Source organism: Euprymna scolopes, chromosome 45, assembly GCF_053919585.1.
Source record: "Euprymna scolopes isolate OS-2025 chromosome 45, ASM5391958v1, whole genome shotgun sequence".
NCBI lineage: Eukaryota > Metazoa > Mollusca > Cephalopoda > Sepiida > Sepiolidae > Euprymna > Euprymna scolopes.
Genome location: NC_136526.1, coordinates 10,488,270 through 10,507,546, shown reverse-complemented (window position 1 = coordinate 10,507,546; position 19,277 = coordinate 10,488,270). Strand labels below are relative to the sequence as shown.

The following is a 19,277-nucleotide window of genomic DNA, read 5'->3' as shown; positions in this document are numbered from 1 at the left end:
CTGTTTTCTCACTGAGAAAATAAAGGACACTCTGCTTTTTCTTGTCAAAACAACAAACAGTCTCACTAACTTTCACATTTGCAAGAACTGTCTATCCAGACACACCTTTTGGATACTAAAAAAATGATTCGTTTCTTACTTGTTCCTATTTACAATGCCTCCCCACGGGACAGAGTTAGACACCAGGGTCGTTTTTAACGTGGAGAAAAGGAACAAAATAAAAATTGTCTCAGACGTGAAGGATTTCTCCTCCACTGACAGAGAACAATAAATTGAAGTGCAGCATCTGAAGAACAGATACTACACTGTGATCTTGTCCCGAAGACCAAGTCATCATCATTTGATTCGTTTGTTACTTGTTATTTTTTTGTGTAAATAAACACCGTTTATTTTATGTGTTTGATTTACCTTATTGGTATTTTTTTTAGATTAGGTCCACCTCCACAATTTTCTTTCAAATGACGACTTTTACAGGTTTTCGACTATGCTGAATACGAAAATCGCATTGAAATTTTGCAGAAATAAGTAGTTATTGAGATATAAAAAGTTGTATTATGCATTGTATTCTCTAGCGGCCATCTTTTGTACGCCCGAGCAGTGTCAGTCATAGATGAGTAAATTTGTTTATGGCGCGCGCATACGAGCGTAAAAAAGATGGCCGCCAAAGAATACAATGCTTAATACAACTTTTTATATCTCGATAACTAATTATTTTTGCAAAATTTCAATGCGATTCAGCATAGTCGAAAACCGTTAAAAGTCGTTATTTAAAAGAAAATTGTGGAGGTGGACCTAATCTGAAAATTTACCGATTTATTTTATTTTATTTTATTTATGGTGAAAAAAAGAGATCTAATGAAACCTGGGTAACCGTTACAGTTCCTTTTGTCCTGGCTATGTTAAATAAAAACAATATTATTAATTTTTATATACGACTTCGTTTTGATGCTGGTTTTGACACCCTTTTATTTGTTTGCTTGCGTCGAGGGATTAGAAAAACGTCATCTCAGTAACGTTGTAATAATCCACCGTTAAATGTTCAACGTCATAACAATGATGACGCTCTTCGTTGATCTGGTCCCTTGTCACAGGAATTGTTTGTTAACAACATGTGAAAAAAAAATGAAGTAATTGTGCAGTTCAATCAAGACATTAAAAAATGAAAATATCGATGAAAAAAAAAAAAAAGAAGGTTATATTGTACGTAGCAGTTTTGGACTGAAGATCTCCAAATATTTTTCTGCTTCTTTTCTAAGAAGAGTTCAGTAAAAGAAAAGGTTTAACAGTCAAAGGGAGGTAATTCAAATTATCTTACAAGTTATATTGTATGTATCCGTTTTGGACTGAAGAGTGAAGTTCCGTAAAAAAAGATTTCACTTAATTTGATCGAGTAGTTTTTTATTTTTATTTTTTTATTTTTTTGTTTTTTTTTACAATGGAAAAACACGTTTTTATGACAGCGCGTTGAAGTCAGCCATCTTTGAACTTTTTGAACACGCCACGGGGAGATAACTCAATTTAAAGCGCCGACACTCCCTCCCTATCTTTAATACTAACTTTGCTTCCTAAAAATCGAATCTTTTGTTCGGTATCATAACAAATTGCTTTTCCGCTGTAAAAAAAAACAACAAAAAAAAAAACAAACTATTCGATGAAATTAAGTGAAATTTTTTTTTCGGAGAACTTCGTTCCATAACGGATACGTACAAAATAACCTTTTTTCGATATGTTCATTTTTTAATGTCTTGATTAAACTGTACACGTATCAAAAATGAAATTATGGAATCAATCATATTGACATCTTTACGGTTATCATGGTAACGTTGTGATCTCTTTTAATGTCCCCTCCAGTCATGTAAGAATTACAGTCCTTTTTTTTTTCTTTTTTTTCTGCTTTTTTCGCTTGACAGCCTATATCCGCTAAAAATAGGACAAACGCGTATTTCCTTACAAGGGAGATAACTCTAAACTAAACATTTTGAATTATCTCCCCTTCAAAATTACTACTATTAGTATTTTAATTTCGTACTTTTTTTGCGTTTCTAATTTTATGTTAAAAAAATTGAAAATACAATATATGACGGTATATATTTCGGTTTTAAATATTTATATTGAATTTTAAATTATTGTTAGGATAAATTTTTTTATAAAAAAAACTGAGAAATTAATTATAATTACAAATAAAATGTAGTTAGCTTTGTTGGTTTTTGTTTTTTGTGTGTGTATGTGTATGTGCTGAATAAGTGCGTGGTTGAGGAAGTGATGTATCTCTTGTTACTTCGAATCGTCGCCGGTTGCCGAAATAACCTTTGTGATGGCCAGGGTGCACCCTTACGTTTCATCAGGGAGATCAGACTGGGTGCCAGACACGGGAAGAGACCACACAATGAGTTCGAACGATCGCTGAACCTGCCAAAGACGAAACTCTCTCTCACCCTGAGAGACGGGGCCGCGTTTGAACGGGAAAAGCGGATTCAGAAGGTCAGCCGCTTTTTTCGCCAACCTGACATTCGCTTTTTCGTTTTCGATACTTGCGCAGAATACGGACCGTACTGAAATGATAACGTTATTATTCAGAAAGCCACTCTTAACGGGGGGGGGGGAGTTTTGGGTACTACTGCTACTGCTGCGTGCTGACTGCTGCGCTGCAGTAGTGCAGTGAGTGCACTTATTGATCCGTGCTAAAATAATAACGTTACTATTTAGAAAGCCATTCTTAACATGGGGAGGAGAGGGTGTTTTGTGGTTATTCTGTACTTTAACCTTACAATTGAATAAAAACATAAAACTTTAAAATACCATTTTAAAAATAGCGCGGATCAATAAGTGCATTGCACTTATTGATCCGCGAGTTTTGTAATTATTTTATAGTTTCACCTAACAAATTTAATAAACAAAAGATACCGTATAAATTTTAATTAACTTGAAAATCCTATCTAAAAATAGCGTAGTCCGTATTCTATTTTATTTGTTATTTTAAATCGTGTTTAAGTTCTTTTCTGGGCAATTAATTTCCAATAAAGATATTTTGGGGGAGTGAGGTTTGTATTATAATTCACAAAGGCACGAAAAAGTTTTTAAAAAAACAGATACATAGCAAATAAATGTTATTAAAGGCAAGATAAGTTACTTTTCTACCTAACTGAATAAGATGTAAAATTTTTATTGTACTACTGCAATTAAAATTACATCGATTTTTTTTTTTTTTTAATTATAATTTATTATAATAGATTTTTAGCGCTTACACTATTGAGACGACATTTCGGAAACTGAATTTCACGTAAAAACAATGGTATCCACGTATTCCTCATATTTTAAAGATGATTATATCCATATTGACTACAAAATCTCATCCCAATTATGTAGAAGCGCCAGATTTTTAATTATTATAATAGACTGTCTGTTTAATCATAAGTTTTAAGACCGAATCTTCCACAAAAAATTACGATAAATTAATTTAATTTTACTAGTTTTTACTTGTATTTTTTGTTATGGGTGTTGAAAATTAGTGTCATGCCTGGTTTTAAAGTATTTTAAGTCGCTTTTATTTACATTTTTATCACGTAAGTCTTGGAGGTGGTGATTCCGAGTGTTTTTAAACTAGCGGGGTGCCCGGCGTTGTCCGGGTGTTTGTAGGTGTGTGTGTTTGTAATGAAGAACGTAAAGGAAACTTAACTCTGTTTAAATATAAATAAAAAAAAAAACGATGTTAAACTTCTTAAAAAAAATAAAACTAAAAAAAAACAACCATTTTAAAAATGAAAAAAAAAACTTTTGTAGCTGTAAAAGAAAAAAAAAGGGGGGCGTTGGTGGCAGGTAGGCTCAAACCCAGAGTCTTGAGGCCAATAGGCTGATTACATACGCCTGCAGTGCACTACAGTGACGGAAGCAATGTAAGACGTTAAATTTAGCGATTAAAAAGTGGATGAGTTCAAATTGAGATCAAATATCACGCTTGTGAGACAGTTTTTAAGTGCATGTTTAACGAGGTCATGTTAATTTTACTGCGGGATAGTTTTTTTTTTTTTATACCCAACTTTGTCTGGTTTGTTTCCCCAACGTGTTGGGGAAAAACCAGCTCCCCCGTTTATTAGGGGAGTATCCAAATGAAAGCAATTGTCTGATATGACGATGAAAACCGACATTGACCAAACGTCTATTGTTTTCTGGACACTACCGGCCTGTAGGCCGAGAACTGCGCCTTAGCTTCACCAATTTCGCTTTTATATAAAAAAGCTGAATCAACACAAGAGGGGCCGAAATACTAAGAATTGTGTAAAACTCGATGTAAATAAATCTAGCCGCGACGCGCATTTGCAATTCGTACATATTATGATCTACAGGATATATAAGAAGTTCTAAGCGATAGTACCCCCCCCCCCAAAAAAAAAGCCTTTCTTCGACATACAAAAAATTTTGCGCGCGGTTTGCCTTTTATATATATATAGATAATCAGTCTTTTAAAAAATATTGACTCATCTTGACAAATTTATCCGCAGGCACTCGACAGGTTCTTGCTTCTGGAAAGGTGTCAGCAACCAGGGAATCCATCTGGTAGACAGCTTATGCATATACAAATGGTCATGAATGATAGTTTCCACAGACCTTGTATTAACCTTTACCTCTTGATCAATACTCACCCATCGATCTTCCAAAATGGCAGCTTCAACGACTGATTAATGCCTCATCAATGGCAGGAATGTGTGTGTGTGTGTGTGTGTGTGTGTGTGTGTGTGTGTGTGTGTGTGAGGAGGGGTATCAGGTCTGGGAAATTCTGATAGGTCTGATGCTCCTTTGGTTCGTGCATGTTGTTAGATGCAATTTTAATGAGATACTCATGAGTTAATTCAGCACTATCTTTATCTGTAAATATAAATAAACATATGTTCATCTTATGAAAAATATTTACCTTAGTGTTTATGCTTTTCACTCCCTCTTTGGGTAGAGCACTGTCGCAAATAATCTCACCACCCGCTACTTAATTGGCTAAAAAATGCGAGGCTCGCTGTTTGTTTGTAAACAAGCGGCTTGAGCACTATAAAAGTGGTGAACGAATGTCTGTTTGGAATGGACATTCGTTGAGGTCATTTACGGTCTAGGAATCGTTTCCACAGATTTTCAGCTGTGTTGGAATTCACGATGCCAGCGTTTTTACAAAGTCATATCATAGAGCATCCTTTCCATACATTTTTTTTATGTCATCAAAAGTCTCCTTTTGTGTGCATCCATTCAAATACAAAAACCGGATCACTGCGCGACACTCAACAGGCTCCATTTCACACCTGACTTTGTTATAACACCTGTAAATCAGAAACCACAATTAGTTCAGAGCGGTAATTTGTCACATAACCCATAGAGATATAAATCATTGCACATGCAAAATTTTAGCTTGATCAGACAACTGAAAGTGGGTCAGGGGCATTATTTATTGAACGCTACTAATATATATACACATATATATTGCGAGGTGCGATGTTTGACTGTGGCAATAATTATATAATCTCTCACATTCTGAAAATTATATACATATATATATACATATATAGAGAAATAAAAGGAACACCCCGTATTATGTGTTCATCAACATTTCGTCTTTATTTTGAGACTTCCTTTGGAGGAAATAAAGACGAAATGTTGATGAACACATAATACGGTTTGTTCCTTTTTATTTCTCTATTTTGTCGGAATACTATTTCCATTATTTTCATCATGCATATATATATATATATATATATATATATATATATATATATACAACATTTTTTTATTTATTTATTATTTTTAAAAAATATAATAATTAAAAATAATAATAATTAATCGCTTGTATCGCTTGAAAAATAACAACAATAACAAAATCTAAATTTATAAGCGATAAAAATAAACAGTATAATTAATCTAGGGATTATGGCCTAACGGTTAAGGCACCGGACTGTGGTAAACATGGTCTGAGGTTCGATCCCTAGAAACAGTTAAACTACGCTGATGAGAGGTAATGACCTTGAAACACGCGTGTACGTAGATTACTGTTTTAAAAATAATAAATAAATATAAATAATGTTATATACGTCCAAAATTAAAAAGGGCGACTTTCTAAGTAAATAAAAAAATGAGCTCCGAGGCGGAGCCAATATTAACGATATGTATCGCTTAAAAAATAACAACAATAACAAAATCTATCTATCTATCTATCTATATATATATATATATATATATATAAATGTTGTTTGTTTTGGTTTTAGCGATATGTTTTGAATGAATTCAATTATTTATGAATCGCATTTTTACCTAAATGCAAGCTGGGAATAATTTTCCCTTTAACCAATTTGGTACCCCGACATGGGGAGCGGTATATATATTATTTTTAAAATGCAATCATCCACTGACACGTGTTTCGTTGTCTATGACTTATCAGAGTGGCTGAATCTCGCTCTCTCTCTCTCTCTCTCTCTCTCTCTCTCTTTCTCTCTCTCTCTCTCTATATATATATATATATATATATATATAGGTGTTCAAAACTGATAACCTCATGAATTTAACGAGGTTATTAAGAGTGCTCAGTATAAGAAGTGAAAGATATATTTTATTAATATAAAACAAATTTACATGCTAACGACACTAGACATACCATAAAACGCAGCTGTTAAACCAGATATAGTGATTTGGGACAGAGCAAACAAAAAAGTGACCGTAATAGAGGTCAGTGTACCCAATGATACAGGGCTTAACAGAGTTGAGAGGGAAAAGATAACAAAGTATCAAGGACTTATGTATGATATGAAACGAAATTGGAAATTAAAAGACATTTCAATTATACCAGTCATCATAGGAGCAACTGGGCTTATGAAAAAGAACTTTAAAAAATACATAGCAAGCATACCCGGTGAACCAAGTGCAAGTGAAATACAAACGATTGCACTGAAAGGGACGGCTAGAATCCTGAAAAGATCTCTTGGTTGGACTCACTAAAATAGGGGTAAATGTCAGACATCTGGTTGGATGTCCCATCCCCTAGAAGAAAAAGTTTAAGAAAAATGAAAAAAAAAAAATAAGTCTTCATCAAATGACATTAAAAAAAAAAGTTTTGCTTGTGGTTTTAACCAACCATCTGTCCGAAACATTAGTATGTCCAGTGTCGCGATCTTGTAAATTTGTTTATATATATAAATTTGTATTCCTGTCTGTTTGTTTGTTTGTTCACAATTTGATTAATATGTACAAAAGGTTCATTATTTCAGTGCTTCATTCATTCCTATATATAGTATGATTCATGTAAAATAGACGATTTAGAAATGACGTCATTTGCATATTACATTAAGGAAAATCGATTTATTAAATAGCGGTGTGTTAGTTATTGTTTATAGTGAGAGAATTGTTTTAAGTGTTCTATTTAAGTTTATTATTTAAATTTGATTTATATTGATAACATATTTAATTTAATTTATTTTTACCAACATCAATTTTTTTTTTATAAAACAGTTTGAGTTATTTGAGTTTTGAGTTATTTCCTTTGGACGCTAACTTTCTTCTTTTTATTTTTGTTTTCTTTTTCGGTGGATAATCAAACTAAAAATAATTCACACAAACTTTCAAGCATTATTTTTGGAATCAGTTCAAATAAAATAATTTCCGTGATTTCACAATTAACGTTTTGGTCATGTGGATTTTTATTTTAAAATCAACAAACAATCCAATTCAACTACGATTCTTTATTTAAAACAAAAACAAAAACAAAAAAAAACTTTCATTTATGTTTTTTTACCATTTTTTTTCTTCACATTTTTTTGATATCGTAACTGCTAATTTTTTTTTTTCTTTTAATAAGTCATAACTCATCATTTTTAGAATATAAAAACGTGTCTTTCGGTTAACAGAAATTCTATTTTAGTATTTTTGAAACGGAATTGTTTACAGTTTGTTTTTGTTGCAATAAACCATAATAACAAATCTTTCTAGACTGAGGGAGCATAAAAGAAATTTGCTTAAACTGGAATATAGTCATAAAAAGGTGCTCAGTATCCAGAGAATAGCTTCTCTTCGTATCCCTTCTGCCGAAATATCTTATGAAGACTTTGTCACATACTTCTGCTTTTTTTGGTGTGTGTGTGTGGGGGGGGGATTACATTTTTGTGTTTTCATTTGTTCTTTTATTTTTGAAATTTTTGTTGCGATAATGATGGAGTTGACATATAATAATGAAAAACTGGTCAATATTCTTAGTATAGCAGGTGCGGCCAAACCGAACTTCATATCAAACCTGGCAACGCTGGGTATCCATGCTATTATTAATGTATATATAAATATATGGGTGGCCTGACAAGGCCACAGGGGAGACAACCAAGAAAAAAAAAACCCTAAGCAAAATTCATCCTAAAGCGGCAAAGGCAAAGCCGGCCAGGACACTATATACAAGTGTAGGAACAAATTTGGGCATATTTTATTGGTTTGAAAATATAGGTTCTTTTTTTACCATTTGTCATAAGATTTTAACCATAGAATAATATTATAATTTTCAAAAAGTCTGCAAATTTTTATGTAGTTTTAGCCCATAGAACGAAAGATATGGTATGTACGTGTGGATATATATACCACCTTTTTTTGGCAATTTTATAAATCTCAGTGACTACTGATCAGAATTTTACAAATGAGAAGTCGTTGAAAAGCTAATGACGTGATTTGTGTAGGGGGCTCCATGACATTTGCCCTTAAGGTCACACATTAAGGAGATCATCCACCATCCTAAACCTATTTTTGGCACTTTTTTGCAGCCATAAAATGTTTCAATAATAGTCACTTGTTTTCATAGTTTTGCATATAAATTACAAAATATCTGATATTTCTTCAAAACCTCTGGCCTTGCTGCTATGGTTTCAAATTATCTGAAATAACGGCGAAGGGAGACTTGATTCCAAATAGTTCTCATATGTTATATCTCGCCTGTTTGGTTTTTATACAATTTCAGTAAATTTCACAGTGTATAAGGATTATTTGACACTGTAAATATAATTGTACCCTATTTTCAAAAGAAAGGAGATATAATATGAGAAATATTTGGAATCAAGTCTCCCCTTACTGTTATTTCAGATCATTTGAAACCATAGCAGCAAATTATAGTCTCCCCTCCATCAACGCCAAAGGTTTGGGAAATATATATATATGTTAACATATCACAGTACATAATTTTATATCACAAAGTCAGATGTTTGGGGGAAATATCAGATATTTTGTAATTCATATGCAAAACTAGAAAAACAAATGACTATGATTGAAACATTTTATGACTGTAAAAAAGTGCCAAAAATAAGCTCTGGATGATGGATGATCCCCTTATAGTGCTCCATTAAGGGAAAATGTCACATAGCCCACTACACAATTCAGGTCATTAGCTTTCCAACGAGCCCACATTTGTTAAATTCTGATCAGTAATCACTAAGATTTAGAACTTATAATGCTGCGCAGAAAGGTGGTTTGCAAATATCAGTTCTTTTTTTGCCAATCATCACAAATTTTTAACCATGGAATAATATTATAATCTTCAAAAAAGCCTGCAAATTTTTATGTAGTTTCGTCCCATAGAAGCAAAGAGATGAGCCTTTCAGTATTCAATTTTGCTATGAGTGTGTGTGTGTGTGTGTGTATATATATATGAACAAATGATTAATAAAACATGTTAAAAGACATCTTGAAAAAGAGTTAAAAACATATTTAATTTTAAAAAAGGAAGCACAAGATAAGTGGATAGTCCTTAATCCGCTGAGTTTCGAAGAAATACTCTCCTTCTCATCAGAGGGCAGGAATTAGCAAAATGCAGGATCGGATTTTGCATATAAAATTATTTAATGAAACTACAAGTAAGTCAAAGCTCTTATTTGGTTAAAAAAAAAAGGGTGAGGTAAGGGGAATAGGAGGCAAAAGAAAAATAATAAAAAGATTTCACATGAATGGATAGTCCGGTGAAGGGTAAAAATCCAAAAGTGGTAAAATCCAAAACGGTCGAATTTAAAATTTCAATCCACTCGGTAAATTCCAAATGGTCCAAAATCATCCAAAAGGCAGAGTTCCTTGGAAAAAAGTGCAAATGGAATGAATTCCAAATCATTAAAAGAAAAGTACTAGAGATAATATTTGAAACACGTCTGTCAAGGTTGGATGAATAAAAAAAATTATATATATATATATATATATATATATATGAGCAAACAGTTAATAAAACATGTTAAAAAACACTTTGAAAAAGAGTTAAAAACATATTTAATCTGAAAAAGAAACACTTGATAAGTGGATAGTCCTTAATCCGCGGAGTTTCGAAGAAATACTTTCCTTCTCATCAGAGGATAGGAATTAGCAAAATGCGGGATCGGATTTTGCATACAATCTTCACGATATTCCCTCTGCTTCACTTTTTGTTATCAAGTAAGATCTTTGACTTACTTGCAGTTTCATCAAACACTTTTGTATGCAAAATCCGATCCCGCATTTTACTAATTCCTACCCTCAGATTAAAAGGAAAATATGTCTTCGAAACGCCGCGGATTAAGGACTATCCACTTATCAAGTGTTTCCTTTTCAGATTAAATATGTTTTTAACTCTTTTTCAAAGTGTTTTTTAACATGTTTTATTAACTGTTTGCTCTTATTATAAGCTCTATCTCCTATTTGGTTTTATCAAGCTTTTACATCTGGTTGAGATTACTTTATAAATATTAATTCTTTAATATTTATAATATACTTTAGTTTTACCATCTTTGATCATTTTGGTAAATTTAATTGTAATTTTATTTTATTTTATATTATATAATATATATATATATATATATATATATATATATATACTTCAGAATAGTTTTTATTTAACAATCAGTTGTTATGGAAACGTGAGATTTTAAGGTTTACAAAATATTACTGGCAGTAATATTCTATAAGTTATTCCATCTGAACAAGAATTTCTCGATATGCAAGATAGAGCAAATAAATTAAATTGTAATTCAATGAATTTCAAAAAACTCTCATTGACATGAATTTCATATCAAAGAATTTTTATTATTCTAAGCAAGACAAAGAATGCTTTAGAAAATTAATCTCCTTAACCTATAGGGTTTCGATGTCTACCATCTCATCAGAGGAGAGAAAATATTAGCAAATATTTATAAAGGTATGCACCCTATTTGCTAAAGTCAGTAAGACATGGAAAGTCAAAGTCAAAATGATAAATTTATCAGAAGTCCTGTAGCAGGAGGATTTGCAGAAAAAGGATATGAAAGTTTTTTTTTTAGATCCAGCTTGCTTGGTAATCTAAAAAAACTTTCATATCCTTTTTCTGAAAAACCTTTCTATGCAAACCCAGATCATCACTCATATGAAGTGTGCAATACTGACGACCTAACTATATGGGCTGCGGTGCAATCTATTGGCTATGCTTCGATTTTAATTTATATTTTTTATCTAGTTCTACATTCTATGTGACAAGTAACACGTCCTATACAACTAAGATAGTTACTGCTGGTATGCAAGCGGTAGATATCACATCTACGAACATTAACGTGTTGGGAAAGTTGGCTAATTTCAGTAAGCTATATATATATATGCATATATATATATAGTAATTTATAAAATATATATGGCGATTAAGCTACACTGAATATTCGGGGTTTCATCCACTCTAGGACTCCTCAGGCTTAGGAATCCTAGAGTGGATGAAACGCAGAATATTCAGTGTAGCTTAATCGCCATATATATTTTATAAATTACTAACTAGCTCTACCTACGTATTGAGCACTTTTGAAGTAAATACTTAAAGTTTACGCATAAATCTATACTTTCGTATATTAATTTTATGTGAGTAAATTGAGTAGTTATATATATATATATATATATATATATATATATATATATATATATATATATGCTTTTTTTGTTGTTTTAATAATTTTTTTTTTTTATCTTTTCAGAAATTTGGATTTACCTCACTTTACCAATGGCAACGAACACAGGACCGAGATTGTCAGTTCGTGCTACATGATGGACCTCCCTATGCCAACGGATCATTACATGTAGGCCATGCTGTGAACAAGGTAAGCTTTATTCCGTTGTTGAGCGGACCTCTCTGTTTTCTTAAAATGTGTACACCGTGCAGCAGGTCATTGTTGTGGTCTTGCTGGCCAATAATAATCAAGACAAACCCAGTGGTATAGTTAACAAAAAAATGTATTAGCAAAAGTATGTTACAGAAGTACGCATTATCATTCTGGGGCCATAGCTGCCATACGTTAAAGTGTAAATCGACTCTACTTCTTGTGACATGATCCAATGTAGAATTTCAATCATACAGTATTACTGTACGGCATAATCATATTGACACACCGGTTTTGCTGAACCACATAAGTTAAGCAACATTAAACCTGGTCAGCACTAAATGGGTGACAATTTGTGACTCTCAGGTTCTGTATGTGCTCTCCGCTTATCTCAGCATTGTTTCCAGTCGGGGGCCACGCACCCGTGGCTTGTTACTTGCTGAATTGTCATGTCAAAAATAGTAATATATCCAAGAATTACAAAAAGTCATCCAGTAGAAAGTTATTTAGTTAAAAGTAATTTTTTATGGAAAATTTGGAAAATTACATCCTCTACCTTTGTTTCTCTTTTTATATTTTATAGATTCTGAAGGACATTGTCAACCGTTATAAGTTGCTACAGGGTTATCGGATAAACTACCTTCCAGGCTGGGATTGCCATGGATTGCCTATTGAACTGAAAGCTGTACGACAAGATGGCGGAAACACAAAGTCATTACCCGCATCAGTCATCAGAAGCAAAGGTTATTATTCAAATGCTGTATTTTTCTTTAATCTTGCGACAAATCTAATATATAAAACTTACTGTGTCTGTCTGTCTTCATATTTTCAAACTCTATCTCCTCTGAAACTAAAAGTCGTAGAACAGCGCTAGGGGCCTCAAATGATTGGATTTTTTATGGACCGTTTTTTTTTTTATGGGTCTTTAGCTGGTTGAAATAGTTTTTAAGGGGTCAAAAATGAAAAAAATCGTTAAACATTTTGTGCATTCATCTTAGTTTATTTTTAATCAGTTCATATGCGTGTCACGTTCGTACAGTGGTAACGTCACCAGCTTTGAATGCTACAGTTTTGCTTTTGGTTTTGATTCTAGCTGATGGCACCATAATATTTTTTTTTTTTTTTTAAACTTTTGAAATAACGACTCTATAATAATATATACAAAATCTGGACGAATTAAAATATTATATTTAAGTGTATTTTACAATCAGAAAAAGCCGGGTGACCCTCTTTCCAATTCATCTATCTATATATAAATTTTCCTACTGTCTGTGTGTGTAACGTGGTTTATCTCAGCCTACAGGTAACCCAACCAGGCAAGTTAGGTACTAAAATGAAGCTTATGACCCAGCAGATGTTTTAGTGATATTTATATCCATGTTTGGTGTATGGAAATGCAAAAACAAATGCAAAAAATGTCACATTTTTAGTGCGTTCTCAATCCCTGTATCTATTTATCTATATACCTATATATCTATGTCTATATATGTCTGACAGAACTTTCTGTGTATCTATATAGTAGGCCTATATTAATTACATAGCTAATATAACATACTGACCCAACGGGTCACAGGTAGTCTAGTATATGTAAAAGGCAAAATGCGTGTTAGTGTGTGCATTTTTTGTGTATGTCCGCAAAAGACTTTTTCTGGTCTGCTCACTCCTTCTTAAAACTTTTTATATGCTGTCTAAATCATAATATCTATGACTTAAGAACGGAGGTCAAATCTATCTTTAATTTGCCCAACTTTCACGCACTATTATCGAGATTTTTTTTCAATTACCGCTTGTTGATTCGGCTTTTTCGTATAAAAGCGAAACTAATTCGAAGCTGGCATTGTTCCCGGCACGATTGCCGGAAACAACCAGAAAGTAACCAGCTTTGATCAATGCGGAGTTTCTCCTTATATTGGACAATTGCTATTCAATTTGGACAATCCCCTTTTTATGGGGAGCTGGTCCCCCTCCCCAACATCTTGAGGAAACAAAACCAGCCAAACCCAAACAAACTGCCCCGCAGTAAAAGTTAACTCCGCTACTAATATTTGACCTCATTAAGTGCGGGCACCTGTCAATTCTTAATACTTAAATAAATTCAAACATGTTTTAGTTACTCTTTCTTGCTGGCCGAGCAGTTAACATGTCACATTTTTTTCACACTTTATTTTCCAACTTCACCTCAAGGCTTTGGGTTCGATCCTACCTACCTACCAAAACTTTTTTTTAATCCCCCCCCCCCAACACAAACACTCGGGCAACGATTTTTTTAAGAAGTTTTAACATTTCTGATCATTTTAACAGTTCTGATCCCCATTTGGCATCAATTAAAATGAATGGCTCTCGTCTTGAGGAGGCCTCAAGTTTTGACAGGCTTCTGGGCTTGACCTTTACTCCTGATCTTAAATGGAATACGTACATCAAATCTGTTGCCAAGGCCGCTGGAAAAATGGTTGGATCCTTCTATCGATCCAGTAGATATCTCACTGCTGATGCAATTCTCTATCTATATAAGAGCCAGATACGTCCAAGGATGGAATACTGTTGCCACATATGAGCAGGAGCTGCTAGAAAAGACTTGTCCTGCCTTGATAGGGTTCAAAATAGACTCCGTGGCCTGGTGGGAGATGTCCTTTTTTCTTCACTGCAACCTCTATCTCACGGAAGAGATGTTGCGAGTTTGTCTCTGGTTTATCGTTATTTTCATGGAAAGTGTTCGACTGAGCTTCAATCTATGGTCCCCCCTCGCCAAACCTTCACAAGAAACACACGACTAGCTGAAAACATTATCAATAATTTCCCCCGCTCTTTATCTGTGCTTAAACCTAAACATAGATTCCATGATCAAAGCTTCTTTCTTAGAACTGCGCGCCTGTGGAATTGTCTTCCGTTTTCCTGCTTTCCAGCTGTCTATAATATGGTTGTGTTCAAGTCCAACGTGAACAAGTTTCTGATGAGCCGTTCCACTTAGGTTAACAAATTTACCGAACTTCCATTACTATCGATTACTATATTGTCCTTTTGACTACTCTACACTCTTTAACCCTTATCCTTGAATGGCCTATCGGCCTTGATAAGTGGTGACACCTATGTAAAAAAAAAAAAATTTTCTTTTCATATAATATTTAAACAGGGTTGTTACTTCACTTATTCTTTTTTGTTTTGAGCAAAATTGAGGAAAAATATTGTAATCGTCCCATCAATAATATATATCTTTTACTTTTCTTCCAGCTCGCAGATTTGCCCAGAAAATAATCAAAAAACAAAAATCATCTTTTCAAAATTGGGGAATTCTTGGTGATTGGGATAACGCTTACCAAACTATGGATGTTTCGTATTCAGCCGAACAGCTCAGCATCTTTTACGAGATGTACAAAAAGGTATGTGTTATATGTTTTTAAAATCTTCATCTTCGTTCAGAATTTGATGGATACTGGTAATCTAAATATTAATTTTCTTGTCCGATGTCTAGTCTCACAAAAAAAAAACATCATCATTGCAAACATTAATTAATGAGAAACGAATTACCTCCCTTTATAGTCGTTAAATCATTAAAACCATTTCCTTTTCAAAGTGTTCGTACGGACTTGAAAAGTCCTTGAATTTTAACTTTTGCCTGGAAAAAGACTTTTTTTCTATTATTACCTTGAAAAATCCTTGAAAATATCAAAGGCCTTGAAAATTGTACTGTAAAAATTTGTATCGAAACATTAAAAGTAAAATCGAAATACATACTATTAAATTCTTTTTTAAGTTTTAATAAAAAATACCATTATAATATTTTTTAAATATTGAAAATAAAATCAAAATACATTGTTCTGAAATTGCGTACAGTTATGTCCCTTTATCACTAAATTACCATGGGTAGTTTTGTGATAAAGATTCAAATCTCCATCTATTTTTGTTCTTGTTTATAATTTAATTTTTTTTTTTTATTTTGGGGCGGGGGCACAAAGGGGGGAGTAGAAAATTATGCCTTCCCACCCCCTCTAAAAAATTCTTTCTTTGTACAAATGGGACTACTCAATGGTGAATCTCCAAAAAATTGTGTGATAATTTAAAATTAGGTCGTCCATCTGTTCTTCCTTCCTATTTAAATTAAGGCTAGAGAATCGAAAAGAGGGGATGACTTTCAAAAATATCGGCGAAAAAAGCGACCCCTCCCTGTAGAAAAGTGCCCAGTTGAGGGTAAAGGAATTAATGTTTTCGGGCAATTTTTTGATATTTGTCGGCCGAAGGGTAGAGCTTTAAAACACTACCGATCTCTTGAAAATCTGTCGCCTCTGTCGAAAGTTTTAGGCAGATATACACACGTTTAAACAGACAAGTGAGATTTATATTATAGATGGTAACATTTATTTGTCATATATTTAATTTTTTACTACTTTTTTGAATCGCTGCGGATGTAAAAGAAACCCCAAATTTTGTTTTGAAAACTTGAACTTTGTCTGGATAAATCTTTGAAAAACTTCGAAAAGGAACATTAAAAATCTGTGCAAACTCTGGGACTACTATTCTCATCTTGGCCGTAATTCTCACGTCTCAATCAATGTAACCCCTGACCTTCTTTAGATGTGTTTTGTCGAGCTGTGAAAACTTTTTTGTTCAACTTGTGAATCAATACAGAATTTTGAATGGAACCCTTCACATATTCTAATCCTTAAATATTAATTGACCAATGACAGGTACGAAAAACATAAACCACTCCCCAAAATTAAATCTAAAAAAGAAATGATATCTTTCATGCAAAACCATCTCCCAGAGCCATGTTCAGCAAGAATGATGGTTATATGGGGTGCTTCCAACTAAATCCGCTGTAGCTTGAAGTTTGATTAAAATCCTTTTTCGTGGCTCAAGTAAAATGATACAAGATGGAACGATAAAATTGTCCCCTTAAAGAACACAACACTACAGCTTTATTTTAAAACTTTTATTGAAAACTAGCATGGATACCCAGCATTGCCAGGGTTGACATGAAGTTCAGTTTGGATACACCTGCAATACTAAGGATATTGCATAGTTTTTCATTCTTATATGTCAACTCCATTGTTATCCCAACAAAAATTTAAAAAATAAAAGGACGAATGAAAACACAAAAAGATAATCGCCCCCAAAAAGAAGTATGTAAAAAAAAAAAGACTCCCCACCAGATATTTTTACAGAAGGGATACGAAGAGAAACTATATATATACTAGCATGGATACCCAGCGTTGGCAGGGTCAACATGAAGTTTGGTTTCGCCACACCTGCTATACTAAGAATATTGAACTGTTTTTCATTATTATATGTCAACTCCATCGTTACCCCACACAAATATTTCAAAATAAAAGAACGAATGAAAACGTAATACCCCCCCCCCAAAAAAAAAGAAGTATGTGACAAACTCTCCATAAGTCCCCCCTCGCAAAACTTTCACAAGAAACACTCGTCTAGCTGTAAACACTATCAATAATTCCCCCCACTCTTTATCTGTGCCTAAACCTAAACGTAGATTCCATGAACAAAGCTTTTTTATTAGAACTGCACGCCTGTGGAATTGTCTTCCGTTTTCCTGCTTTCCGGCTGACTACAATATGGTTGTCTTCAAGTCTAACGTAAATAAGTTCTTGATGAGCCGTTCCATATAATTATCAAATTTAACAGAGTTTCATTACTAATGATTATTATATTGTCCAATTTCTACTGTACACTCTTTAACCCTTATCCTTGAGTGGCCTCTTGGCCTTGATAATGAGTTGATGCCTATGAAAAAAAAAAAAAAAAAAAGTCCAATGTGAACAAGTTCTAATTGAATCGTCCACCTAAGTAATCCAAGTTACAAAATTCCCACTGTTTACTATGCTAAAATCACAATGACTAATGTATACCTATTAACCCTCATCCTCGAGTGGTCTCTGGGCCTTGATAAGTGGTGACACCCATGTAAAAAAAAAAAAAAAAAGAGATTTCGGCAGAAGGGATACGAAGAGAAGCTATTCTCCAGATATTGAGCACCTTTTTATGATTATATACCAGTTTAAGCGAATTTCTTTAATGCTGCCTCAGTCTAGAAAGATTTGTCTTTACGGTCTCTTGCAAGGAAAACAAATTGTAAATAATTCAATTTCAAAAATACCAAAGTAGAATTTGTGTTAACCGAAATACACGTTTTTACGTTATAAAAATGATGAGTTATGACTTTTTGTGTTATTAAAAGAAAAAAAAAAATTAGTTACAATGTCAAAAAAATGTAAAGAAAAAAAACTGGTAAAGAAACATAAATGGAAGTTTTTTTTTTTGTTGTTTTAAATAAAGAATCGTAGTTGAATTGAATTGTTTGTTTATTTTAAAATAAAAATCCATCGGATCACAACGTTAATTGCGAAATCACGTTGGAAATTATTTTATTTAAACTAATTCCAAAAATAATGCTTTAAAGTTTGGGTGAATTGTTTTTAGTTTTAATATCTGTCGAAAAAGAAAAAAAAAAAAGAAAAAAATAAAGTTGGCGCCCAGGGGAAATAACTTAAACCGATTTCTAAGAAAATCGATGTCGGTAAAAATAAATAAAATTAAATATGTTATCAATATAAATCAAATTTAAATAATAAACTTAAATGGAAAACTTAAAACAATTCTCTCACTATAAACAATAGCTAACATACCGCTATTTAATAAAATTGATTTTCCTTAATGTAATATGCAAATGAGACCACCTCTTAACCGTATATTTTGCAAGAATCATACTACAAGGGGCGTGCAATAAGTAATGCTCCTGACCCACTTCCAGTTGTCTGATCTAGCTGAAATTTTGCATGTACAATGATTTATATCTCTACAGATTATGTGGCAAATTACAGCATTGAACTAACTGTGGTTTCTGTTTTACAGGTGTTTGAACTGAGTCAGGTGTGAAATGGAGCCTGTTGAATGTCGAGCAGTGATCCGGTTTTTGTACTTGAAAGGACGCACACCACAGGAGACTTTTGATGAAATGAAAGAAAATTATGGTGATAATGCCCCATCATATGACCTTGTAAAACGCTGGCATTGTGAATTCAAACATGGCCGGAAGTCTGTGGAAACAGCTCTAAGACCTGGTTGCCCCCCCCCCCTTCTGTCATTGATGAGGCATCTGTCCGTTAAGTTGGGGGCTGCCATTTTGGAAGATCGGCGCATTACTATTCGCCAAATAGCCCAAGATGTCAAGATTAGTACAGAGTCTGTGGAAAC

General features: G+C 33.2%; 1 protein-coding gene across 2 annotated transcripts in view; it reads left to right on the top strand.

The window, feature by feature from the left end:
* Window positions 1-2,202: 2,202 nt before the first annotated feature.
* The window catches only part of LOC145269246 (isoleucine--tRNA ligase, mitochondrial-like), a 131,236-nt gene continuing 114,161 nt past the window's right edge, over window positions 2,203-19,277 (top strand). For both annotated transcript variants that reach the window (XR_013864967.1, XM_080124869.1), the window contains exons 1-4: window positions 2,203-2,481; window positions 11,946-12,068; window positions 12,652-12,811; window positions 15,297-15,445. Coding sequence is in view for 1 of the 2 variants with exons in the window: in XM_080124869.1 (XP_079980995.1) it covers window positions 2,263-2,481; window positions 11,946-12,068; window positions 12,652-12,811; window positions 15,297-15,445 (651 nt within the window). In the remaining variant the exon portion in view is untranslated. The remainder of the gene's footprint in view (window positions 2,482-11,945; window positions 12,069-12,651; window positions 12,812-15,296; window positions 15,446-19,277) is intronic.